The following is a 12,661-nucleotide window of genomic DNA, read 5'->3' on the forward strand; positions in this document are numbered from 1 at the left end:
TCTGTAACATGACTCCACCTGCACACTTCCTTCCCCAATCCAGTCTACACACTATGCTTTTTCTTGACAATTTGGCTGTTTGTTGGCTTGTCAACTGTCAGTAGTGGGTTAAATCTAAGGCTAAAACATAGGTGTGAAGCTTATCAAAATCTACACTTCCATTGCAGATCACCTGGCAAAGACCAAGTATAGCTTGGTCCTCGAGCAATGTTTAACTTTCTGTCAAACATATCTAACAACTATTACAATTTTATTATATTTTTTTATTTATATTGTATTTATTTTCTCAATATAAACATTTAAAATATACAACCACATCACATATTTCTGTATACAAGTGCTATTATCTCCCAGCCTCACTCCTTCCCAGCCTACCCATTCATTTACCACCATTTAATCCATTCACCAAATTGCGTTTCATTGCCGGGTAAAAAAAAAATGTGTTCCTAATTAGTGCAATTAGTGGTGAATTATATTCCCATTTTACTTGCTTGTGTATTTTATCCCATATCCTAAAAACATTTTAATCAATTCATGTGTATTTACATCCAGTGTTCTATATCTTTTGACTTTAATGTTCTAAAATATATTTGGGGCATTGATACTGGCAACATCTGAAATTTATATAGAATTTATGGTAATGCCACCATCTTTATTATATTTATGCGTCCGATCCAGGAGAGCAGTCTATTCACTATTTTTTTAAATTCTGTTTTAATCTCGTTTAATAATGGGACATAATTTGCTTAAAGCATATTCTCTATAATGTTGGTGTCAATTTTATGCCGAGGTATTTTATCCGACTTTTCCCCCATATAAAGGGAAATTCCTGCCGTAATGCTTGCTCTTCTTCTTTACTCAAATTTACATTTAAGATTTCTGATTTTATTGGATTAATCCTAAAAATAGAAAGTTCTCCGTACTTCTTTAATTCCTTTATTAAATTTGGTAATGATATCCTTGGATTAATCAGATAGAACAGAATATCATCCGCATATGCTGCTACTTTATGTACTTCATCTCCAATTTTTATCCCTCTCATATCTAAATCATTTTTTATTGTTGCAAGTAGTGGCTCCAATGAGAGTACAAACAGAAATGGCAGAAATGAGTGGTCCTGTCCCTTTCCATTAGACATTTCAAAAGGTGGTGACAGGTTCCCATTTACTCTTACTGATGCTGTGGGATGATTATATAATGCCTTGATCCATCCGACCATTTTAGGGCCTAGTCCCAAGTTTTCTATTGTGTTCAACATAAAGCTCCAGTCCACCCTGTCAAATGCCTTTTCAGCATCTATTGACAGGAATAAACCTGGGGCTTTTCCACCGCTCAGCTTATGCGTTAAGAGTAATGTTCTCTACCTTTATCTTATGTTCTTTACCTTCCCCCTCGTGATAGACCCTGTTTGGTCTGTATGGATCCAATCAGGCATCAATTCTTTCATTCTTGTGGCTAATACCTTTGCATACAGTTTAGTATCTGCATTAAGCAGGGTTATTGGTCTAAAGCTGGAGCACAGAGTTGAGTCCTTTCTTCTTTATGTATAGCTGAATATGTGCCTCTAGTGATTCTTTCCTCATTTCCTTTCCCTCTGCCAATCCATTCATATAGATGCACAACTTTGGAATCAGTTGTTCTTTGAACTTTTTGTAATAGCGGATTGTAAACCCACAGGGTCCTGGACTCTTCCCTATTGCTGTATTATGTATTGCTAAACTGATCTCCTCTTGTGTTATTGAATCTTCTGGAATTTGCAATTTTTCTTCTGGGATTTTAGGTAATTTTTCTTCCTTTATATAATTTTGTATTTTTTGTGATCTTTCCATTTCCCTTCTGTCTCACTGCATATAGTATGCTATGGTAACTTTGGAAGACCCTAGCTATTTCCGTTGTTGAATGCATTATCTCTACTTTTGTTGATTATTTCTATTAAATTTTTTGCTTTTTATTTTTTTTGCTAGATGTTTCCCTGGTTTGTTTCCCCATTTATATCTATCCTTAGCCACTGAATTAAAAGCCTGTCTTGTTTCCTGTTCCATTAGGTTTTTAACCACTTAAGCCCCGGAGGATTTGGCTGCTAAAAGACCAGGGTTTTTTTGCGATTTTTTACTGCATGACTTTGACGGACAATTGCGCGGTCGTGCGAAGCTGTACCTAAACTAATTTCACGTCCTTTTTTTCCCACAAACAGAGCTTTCTTTTGGTGGTATTTGATCACCTGTGCGATTTTTTGATCATGCGCTATAAACAAAAAAAGAGCGTAATTTTTGCAAAAATAACAATATTTTTCACTTTTTTTTATATGAAATTCCCCCCAAAAAAAATGTAAAAATCAAAATTTTTTAACATTATCGGCCAAATTGTTTTACGCTACATATGTTTGGTAAAAAAAATCGCAAAAAGCGTATTTTGATTGGTTTGCGCAAAAGTTATCGCGTTTACTAACAAAGGGAAAGATTTTTGTCATTTTTGGTGTTTTTTTTTTTAACTAGTAATGGCGGCGATCTGCGATTTTTTTTGCGGTACTGCGACATTGCGGCGGACAGATCGGACCCTTGACTGACATTTTTGACACTTTTGGGGTTACCAGTGACATTACTGCAGTAATCAGTGCTATATATATGCACTGTTACTGCAAAAATGACACTGGCAGGGAAGGGGTTAACTTTATTGGACAGGGAGGGGTTAAGTGTGTCCTAGGGGCGTGTTTCTAACTGTGCAGGGACATGGCTATTGGTGTAAAAGCAAAGATCAACGGTTCTACATAGTAGAACTGTCAGATCTTCATTTTTACACCAGGGAGAATGACGGGCGGCTTGTTTACATAAGCCGCTCCGCCTTTCTCCCTTCACAGGAGCGATCGTAGTGTGACCGGCGGACATCGAGTCCGCAGGACACACGCACTGACTTGTCTGTGAACGAGCCGTGGCGGGCGCGCGCCTCGGCGGGCGCGCGCCCGCCCGCATTAGGCTCGCAAGTCAGTGACAGGCGAGTGATGTATCGATACGTCACTCTGCCTGGCCGGGGCTGACCGCCGCAGTATATAGTCGTGCGGCGGTCGGCAACCGGTTAAGCTCATCTCTTTTTAATACTAGGGCGCGCTGTACTTCTCCATTCATTTTCTCTTTATGATGTTGTTCCAACTTGTCAATTTCTGTTATTAATCTTTTCATATTGCTTGTCTTCTCTTTTTTCTTCCTAGTCCCTAGTGGGATCAATGTTCCTGTAATATAGGCTTTATGGATTTCCCATATCGTGGCATCTGACATTTCTGGTGTTTCATTTAGCTGAAAATACTGATCTAGTTCTTTTTTTACTGTTTCTTCTATCTTTTATTCCTGTATTAGGTCTTCATTCAATCCCCAGATACTACTCTTTTCTTGATTTCCCTTTAATCTGAAGTTCATTATATTTGGGATATGATCTGACAATGTCATTATTTCTATTGATGTTTTTCCTACTGACTCCAACCCTCTGTGCTCCACCATTATACTGTATAATCCAGGCTTGAATACGTCCCGTGCACTGGGGAGTAGAAAGCATAATCCTTTATCCCAGGGTGCTGAACTCTCCACATGTCTACCAGTTGGCATTGGTGTAGTTTCTTTTTTTATCCTCCTAAGTTGGTAGCCTCTAACACCCAGGGCACGTGACGTTCTGTCAGTCACTGGATCCATACAGAAATTTAAATCTTCTACCAGGTTTAATTGTCCTCTTCTATAGTCCATCAGCTTATCCAGAACTTCTCTCAGATACCCTGTCAGGTTCTTGTTAGGGCAGTAAACATTTGCCAATGTACATTCCACACCTTGTAGTGTCCCCCTTACAAATATAAATCTGCCTCCTGGATTCACCTCTCTTGCCATCCCAATTGCCACTACTTTTGCTTTTTTAGTTGGAGAATCTCTGTAGTACAATGTCAGATGATGTTTTGAGTATAGTTTTACATTTGAATCTTTGCTATGTGTGTCTCTTGTAGGAATATTATATTTGCAGAGTATCTTTTAGGTCCTTTTAAGATCTTACATTATATTTTATACATTTTAGTTCTACCATTCTATATTCTGCTTTCTGTCTCTGCCCCTAGTCATTCCTCTCTCTCTGTCCATGTCCCCCCCCCCCCCTCGGGTGGACATGGAGGTTGAAAGAGGATTTGTCCTTCAAAACAAATATAAGAGGGTCTACCGAGAACTGAGAAGGAGATAAAAGAGTAGAGGAGTTTTCTAAAATCCTGGTACCATGTATTCTGTCCCCAATTCCTGAAGCTCTTCAGGAAATCTCAGCCTTGCTGAGCATCCCTCTTTCTTTCTTTCTTATAAGACATGGGGGAAATCCCCAGTTGTATTGTATATCCTGTTTTCTCATTTGTTCCAGAAGGGGTTTAAAGAATCTTCTTCTCTTTAATTTCTCTTGTGATAAATCGGCAAAAATCTGGAGATTTGCATTTTCATATTTCAGTGGAGGACTGTTTCTCAGATTACCCCATATTTGGGCTCTCTCTTTATAACTGTGAAACCTTACAATTATATCTCTTGGGGTCTCAACTGGGATGCCCTGTGATCTTCTTATCCTGTGCACTCTTTCAATTTTTATTGCATCTGATATTTGTCTACTTAGTAATGGATTAAATATTCTCCTCATTGTTTCTGTTAGATCTTCTTTTAACGTTGTTTCTGGGATGCCATGGATTCTTACGTTTTTTTCGTCTATCTTGATTTTCTTGGTCTTCCAATTTATATGCCATGTCCGTTTTTTTTTTTGTAGATTTTGAATTTCATTTTTGAGCTCTTTTATTTCTTATATATGGATCTCCAGTCTCTTTTCTGTTTCTTCTATTTGCCTCAGCCCAGGTGTCAATGTAGTGTTGCCATTTCAATTTTCAAAGAGTACTCTAACTTAGCAAACATGTCTGCCATTTCCGTTTTTGTCGGTAATTGAGTTTTAAAGCTTTGCTCTTCCATAGGTTATATTTAATTTTCGCTTTCTATCTCCATATCTCTTTTCAATTGACTTTATGCCATTGAACTGACTGTTGTATTATTTTTATTATTTCCTGATGTTTGTTTTGCACAAGTTCCTGGTTGATTTCCTGCTGTCTCCTTGAGACATATATGTTTTATTGTTCCTGGACTTGAGCTTATTTTGGGTGACTTTGTTGCTCCGCTTGTTTTGCCATTTTAACTTTTATTGTTATTATTGATCTTGCTTTCCTTTTTTTTTTTCTTTTTTTTTTTAAACCTCTTCTTCTGCCACACACCTCCCTCTCTTCCATTTTATCTTATGTCTTTTCAGTGACCTCTTCTTTGCTTTCCTATGATATATATGACCTCTTTTGACTTTTAATCTTACTTTGCCTCTCCTCTGTGTTCTCTGGGATCCTCTTTTCCTCCCCACTCCCCACTGCACCTCCGTTCCAGACAGTCCTCCTGCAGTTTAGGGAGGGGGGACTAGTCTCACTTCAGAGTTGCAGCAATTATGAAGCAACAGCAACTATAAAGGTGTATGGAAAAGGAGACTTAGAAGAAAGAGAATAACTCACCAGTCCAATGCTGTATAGAGATATAGCAGACTTTTTTTGCTGTTTCTCTTTGTTTGTTCTGTGTGGTCTTTATTATTGCATTTCAAGAGAGATAGTGGGGGTCCAATATCTCTCTCTGTGTGTGGCAGGTTAATACATGAAAGATGTTCTAGGGTCTTAAAAGTTTCTCTGTCCACTTCTTGGGCAGGCTGGTGGGGGCCTGTTTTGGTCCATGTGAGCTCTATGAGCTCTGTTCCTCCTGGGTCTGCAGCCAACTTTTTCCGATTTCCTGCCTGCCATTCATGTCTACTTTCTGGCAACTGAACCCGCTGCACCAACCTCTCACAGTCAAGGCTCTCCGAGTGCAGACAATCCCGACCACCTGTCTGTCCACAGACTGTTCTCAGTTAAGTGGTTGAGAGATAGGGCTCCTCTCGTCCACACTGTTACCCCACGCCAGCACCGTCAGGATCTCCTCTTGCTCTCCCTTCACCAACAGTTCCGGTCACCATAGAGAGGTGGAGAGCAAGTAAGCGATCCGCCCCCATTGGTGTCACAGACGGTAAGTCAGGGGTCCTGGATTGAGGTACTGGGTTACCGGGGATTACAGGGGGTTACGGGGTACAATGGGTATACCGTATCCCTGTCCCTTTGCATTGTTCGGATGGGAGTTCCTGGTGCTCCTAACCCAGGCTCCTGAGCAGCGCCATGCACAAGGCTCCTCCCCCCCCAGTGACTAACTATTACAACTTTAAACATTTACAACCAAATTAAATATACTATGTACCTTTTTTATTGGTTTATTGTAGAGGGCTTTGAACTCATGTCCAAGAAACAATCTCACACGCATATTCTTATTTTATAGCTTGCAGGAAGTATATTAAGAGATGTAGGGCAATATAGTTATCATGTGTTTTATTTCATTGACCATGTATGACATTGCTCCCACACGTACTTTAATAAGTACAAAAGAGCACAGTATAAAAAAAAAAAAAAATTAATTACATTTTCTTAGTATGAAATGCAAAGAACTCATGGTCATCAACCAAAAAGTGAGCTCTTATTTCAGATTCATCACCAGTACTAGTATGTGCTAAATACTTTAAACCAGCAACAAGCTCTTTTTGGTGTTTGACCAGATATTGTTTGTGCTGAATGGCATATAACTTTAAGACGTGAAGTAACAATGAAACCCAGAAACATTTCCTGCAAATGTGCTGACCTAGCTCTTAGTGTTTATTCAGAGCAGAAATATATGTTTTGGCAGATGATTTGGTGGTTGTTCAAATGGAAAACTATTACCACAAATTTCAAAAAATAACTACTGCAACTGTAAAAAAATGCATTGTAAATTGTAACATATTAATGCTATGATACTTAATCAGCAACGAGGCTACTATGGGAAAAACTTTGATGCCTTTAAAATCAGCAACGAGGCTACTATGGGAAAAACTTTGATGCCTTTAAAAATTGCTAATTTAGCCACAACTCAGCATTCACAATACATTTTAGTTGGCAAATATGGGAAGTATCTTACTGGTAGGCCATTATCTCCTTGCTTTCCTGGTAGACCACTTGAACCTGGCACACCTTGAGGTCCTGGTGCTCCCTGTAAAAGTAGGAAAGAAGCATTCGATGAAGACTATAACTGGAAATGTTATCAGTTCTTTGTAAACTAAATTGTCAGGCTATTTCCATGTGAATAACTGATGGAAATAGTTTCTACAAGATCATATTTCTTATACCGCACATTCTTTTTACTCCTTATTCTACTGAAACAATACTACCTGAAAAACTCTTAAACAGATCGAATATATAGTACCAGACAGCAAAATGTTACAACTTTATATCTCTTACCATTGGTCCTGGAGGTCCTCTTGGTCCTACTGCCCCATCTTTGCCAGTGAAGCCCTAATAAGATACAAAGGTAAAGATTTAGATACAATGAACTTTGAAAATAGCCTACTAACCTGTTCCCAACATGTGAAAGAATAATATGCATATGAGTTTTTAATCAACCGTGTACATGATTTTTTTAAGCTAGGAAGAAAATGGATACAAACAAACAGAACTCCAAATGGCATCAACGCAATATCATGTAGCCGTATGTATCATATTTATTTGAATTTACTTTTTGCTGTAAATGTTTAACTAAACCAGTTTATTTTGCCAGATTCACTATTAGGGATATTTTACTAAAATGTACCTGCTGACTAAAATCATGGCATGCAAGAGACCAAAACTTATGTGGATTGGAAGTAAAACAGAAAACATACAGCACGTTTATAAACAATTGGAATTACCTTTTAGTATGAAATATATTTTATTTTTTTACTAAAAATAAAATGATCTTAAAGGTTTTTTAAAACAAAAAAACAAAAACAAACATGTTTTACTTACCTGCTCTGTGCAATGGTTTTGCACAGAGCAGCTCCGATCCTCCACTTCTCAGGTGCCCCACCAATGCTCCTGGCTCTGCTTTCTCTCAGATTTTCCCCTAAAGCAAGCTTGCTACAGAGGCACTAATGCGTTCTAGCTCCCAAGCCTCTCCCTATGTGTCTATAAGACACACAGAACCAGGTTTGGCCCCACTCCCACTTCCTCCTAACTGGCTGTGTTTGACAGCATCAGGAAATCAATGGCTCCCACTTCTGTCTCTCAACCAATAAGGAGGCGAGACCTGGGAGAGCAGCCACTCTTGTGCACATCACTGGTTCATGATCGTGCTCAAGTAAGAATTAGGGGAGCTATAGAGGGAGTTGCATACTGAAGGTTTTTACATTCACCCATAGAATGCTTAAAGGTTAAAACTTTCAGCCTTTAGGACCACTTTAAATACAAATTTAGCTAACAATGATTTTCTATGTACATGCTCTAACTTGTTATTCTAAGCACTGAAATACATGTCTACACTAATGACAGCATGATATGCATGCTATATAGAACAAAAACACAATATAATTTAATGAAATCATACATGTCCAAACTGACCCAGACACTATAAAAAGTGACACCATGGTTAGACTAATGATATTTCGTTCAAAACATGACCTCAGGTAAGTTCTGGGATACTTTAAAGCCCAACTCCAGCCATAACATTTTATTTCCTTTGTGATTAAGCAGGGAAGGCCTCTGTAAGTTTTTTTAATTGCTATTCCTTTTCCTGTTAAGGGTATTACCAGTGATTTTTTTCAGGACATAAGATGGTGGGATATTTTCATTATGGGGATACAATAAAAAACAAATTTTTACTGAGGAGTAAAGAGGAATTAGAACGTCTTACAATGTTTTTTTTTTTTTTTTACTGTCCATGTCTTCCTGTCTTGGTGATTTTCACTATCCCTTTTCTTGTAAAAGCATCGAAAGGACAGGAGATGAGTATGTTCCATCTCACCTACATTTCTTTTTCTGTTGTTGTATTGAACTGTATCAGGTTACTATTGTATGATGTTTCCTGACATCTAGCATTGGTTTTGGACCACTACAACTTGTTTACTACTGTACGTGACTTGGTATCTCCCTCTGTCCTCCACTCCTATTTAGTGGCTTGTTAGTTCAGTCCATGTTCTCTCAGTTATTGTTAGTTTTTTATAGAGATATGGCTTAGACTGAAAAAGACCTAGATGAAATTATAACCCTTCCCCCTTCTATCAAAAACTTTTTTTGTCTGGAGTTTGGCTTTAACATAAAATAATATGTAAAGGCCATGCTTCTGAGGGTTCCCATTTTATAGAAACATAGAAACATAGAAACATAGAATGTGTCGGCAGATAAGAACCATTTGGCCCATCTAGTCTGCCCAATATATCTGAATCCTATGAATAGTCCCTGGCCCTATCTTATATGAAGGATAGCCTTATGCCTATCCCATGCATGCTTAAACTCCTTCACTGTATTTGCAGCTACCACTTCTGCAGGAAGGTTATTCCATGCATCCACTACTCTCTTAGTAAAGTAATACTTCCTCATATTACTTTTAAACCTTTGCCCCTCTAATTTAAAACTGTGTCCTCTTGTGGTAGTTTTTCTTCTTTTAAATATGCTCTCCTCCTTTACCGAGTTGATTCCCTTTATGTATTTAAGATTCCCTTTATGTATTTTCTAATTCGGCTGACACGGTTCATCTGTAATCTTTATGAAAGGAAAATGCTAATATAATATGTATCCTGATCTATTACTGTGATTACCTTGCATGTTTTTCTCAATTAATTTCTACTATTTAAAGCTGGAAGTCATTATGGAATTATAAGGAGGACCTTTGGTGTGATGTGCCTAGCAAAACAGTTGTGTATTCACTTCTGTTCTGGTTAACATAGTTCTAGTTCTCTTTCTTGGTATAAATCCAAATAAAACCTGCCTTGCATAATCCTCAAGACAATAAATGAGTTATCAATCAAAGGATGCAGGGTAAGAGCCAAATACTGTTATAAGATATACTTTTTTAAAATGGATTCAAAGCAGCAGATTAAAACAACTTTGCCACTTTGCTCTGACCCTGCATATTTAAAAATAAGGCCTTACAGAAAAGGAATATAAAAGCCTGTATAGTGGTGAATGAGGTAGAGCATAAACAGTGCCTAATACTAGGGTATTCTAATGGTGATGTTTAAGTAATAGGTGCAAATTCTTTACTATGAGCACATTTTGGTTGGAACTGGAGTACACCTTATGCCACAAGATTTTCAGAAATAGAGAAAAAGCTGTTTTGAGAGAAAACTACTCCAGAATATTTTTGCAAAATGTGTCTTCCAAATAAACCTGATGCCTTCATAACAGAGAGCCCATTTACTAATTGTCTCAGATGATGTGCCACTAGCCACAAATACAACCTCGCTTTATTCACCTACTTGCTTTTCTTGACATACCTGCTGTATTTATCCTGATACTTTACCAACCACTCAATGTGTGCCACCCCTCTCTACCAATCCCTACACTAGCTCTCGATTGCCCAGCAAATTCAATTCAAAATAATAACCACAACATACAAAGCCATTCACAACTCTGCCCCAAGCTACATCACCAATATTGTCTCCAAATATCCCCCACCACTGCTCCTCTCAAGACCTCCTACTCTCAAGCTCCCTTGTCTCCTCCTCCCATGCTTGTCTCCAGGATTTCTCCAGGGCCTCTCCCATCCTCTGGAACGCTCTACCCCAACCTGTCCGGATATCTCCTTCTCTAGCTGCCTTAAGGCGATCCCTGAAAACGTATCTCTTCAGGGAAGGCTATCACTCCTCCAACTAATCTTTTACCTCTTCCATCAGCTCATTCCCCACAGTTACAACCTCTTGTAACACCTGCTATTAGATTGTAAGCTCTTCTGTGCAGGGCCCTTTTAATCCTCTTGTATTTTATTGTATTGTAACTGTATTGTCTCCCTTTTAAATTATAAAGTGCTGAATAAACTGTTAGCGCTATAAAAATCCTGTATAATAATAATAATAATTTACAATATATTTTACAACTGGCTGACCAACTCTCTCAATCCTTATGGATAATGATATCATAACTTCTCAGAATACACTAAATTTTTCCAAGCAATATTATTTGTAGTTCTCTGATACAGAAAATTATCACAGCAGAGAATCATGTGATAAGAGGCTGTACTCTGATCCACAAGCATTCTAATAATAAAAAACAGTCTATAGAAATTTGCATCTTAATACATATACAATACATTAATAATTGTTATAAGATTTTTTTCTGGTAATCGTGTATATTGCAATTTCTGCTCATGTGTATCATTGCCTTGCTGCAAGTAATTACATGCTGGTGGGTTCTGGTTTTGCCACACAACATGAAAGTAAAAAATTGATTATTTGTTTTGGACTAATCACAGGAGTAAAACTCAAAGTGTTTGTTACCCCAACTTTTCATATTCCTGATATGTGTCTGCTCTAACATGTACTTGTAGGAAAAAATTCCCTGTTCTCTTTGTATCGCTTCTTTTAAAGGAAATCCCTGGTGTTTCTGTGATCCCCTCTGCTTTACTTTTAAAAAGTGACCACACTAAGCAGGAGAACACATTGTGGTCAGTTCTCTAGATATGCTGAGGACTTAGCCTGCTTTTCTCTAATGACTAGGTTTGTCTTGACACAGCCATTCACTGGGAAGCTCAGTGTACTGTTGCTTCTTCTCCCCCCAGCTCTTATGCAGCTGAGAACAGAGGGAATGTGGGAACATTTTGCCTTTCATTTTTATTTTAAACTGAATGGATTGTTTTACAAGGTGATTGTTTACAATCATTTTAACATTTTCTTGTTCCACCATCAAACCACATCCACTTTATTAAGCCAAGCTCAAGATTCTTACATGTTATAAACCTGACCAGGGTTTCTTTTCCAAGGAAAAGCAATCTAATGCATTCAATTGAAACATAGTTAATAATTCATTAGGCTTCACACTGTCCAGGAAGACAGAAACACAGATGTGATAGAATCAAATATGTTACATATATCAGCTAAACCAAATAAGCCCTGTTTTGTTTGGCAGCAGCACAATCCCAAATTTTTCCTCCTGGACTCTTCTTTGATGCTTGAAGAAAACAATTCTAAAAATATAGATTCAAATGATTATGCTTTGCCTTCTTTGCAAATTACATGATTTGATTTTGTGCTATGTGGAATGTATCATCTAAACAATTGAGATGGAAACAATAAATCCATCTACAGGATTAAGTCTACAAGTAATAATTACGTTGTCCTACTCGGCGCAAAGCATTCAATATTCAATATATACCATGGAATTTATAAAGACTGGTGCAGACGAATTTTGCAAAAGTGTCTTGCACATGCTCTAAAACTTTATGTACCAGTCTAGAACTTGTATTCAAATTTGGTTCATGCCGTGCCACTTTTAGAACGCATGCAAGAAAGTTTTGTTCTGTATACACCAGGGTCTCTCTTTGTACGTCAAGAGAGTTGGTCTTATTTAGCTCCATTTATATAAATTACAAACTATAGCTATTTTATTTTGAATTTGGCACATACATTGCGTCTTATTGTAAAAGTGGCACATTTTAGAACTACCCGAATTTGGCACAGAAGTCACTGTTAAAACCTCAAAGTGTTGTCGAGGCTTCATGAATTCGGTGCAACACATTAACAATAGGGATTACCACAAGAAATGTAGCACAGCAGC

General features: G+C 37.8%; 1 protein-coding gene across 1 annotated transcript in view; it reads right to left on the reverse strand.

The window, feature by feature from the left end:
* Positions 1 to 12,661, reverse strand: part of COL12A1 (collagen type XII alpha 1 chain) — a 237,203-nt gene that overhangs the window by 15,277 nt on the left and 209,265 nt on the right. Inside the window, exons 58-59 of the mRNA XM_082249431.1 lie at positions 7,379 to 7,432; positions 7,059 to 7,130 (exon numbers count right to left, since the gene is read on the reverse strand). Coding sequence (XP_082105557.1) covers positions 7,059 to 7,130; positions 7,379 to 7,432 — 126 coding nt within the window. The remainder of the gene's footprint in view (positions 1 to 7,058; positions 7,131 to 7,378; positions 7,433 to 12,661) is intronic.

The sequence above is a fragment of the Pelophylax lessonae genome (genome assembly GCF_965119305.1).
Source record: "Pelophylax lessonae genome assembly, chromosome: 3".
NCBI classification, from domain to species: Eukaryota; Metazoa; Chordata; class Amphibia; order Anura; family Ranidae; genus Pelophylax; species Pelophylax lessonae.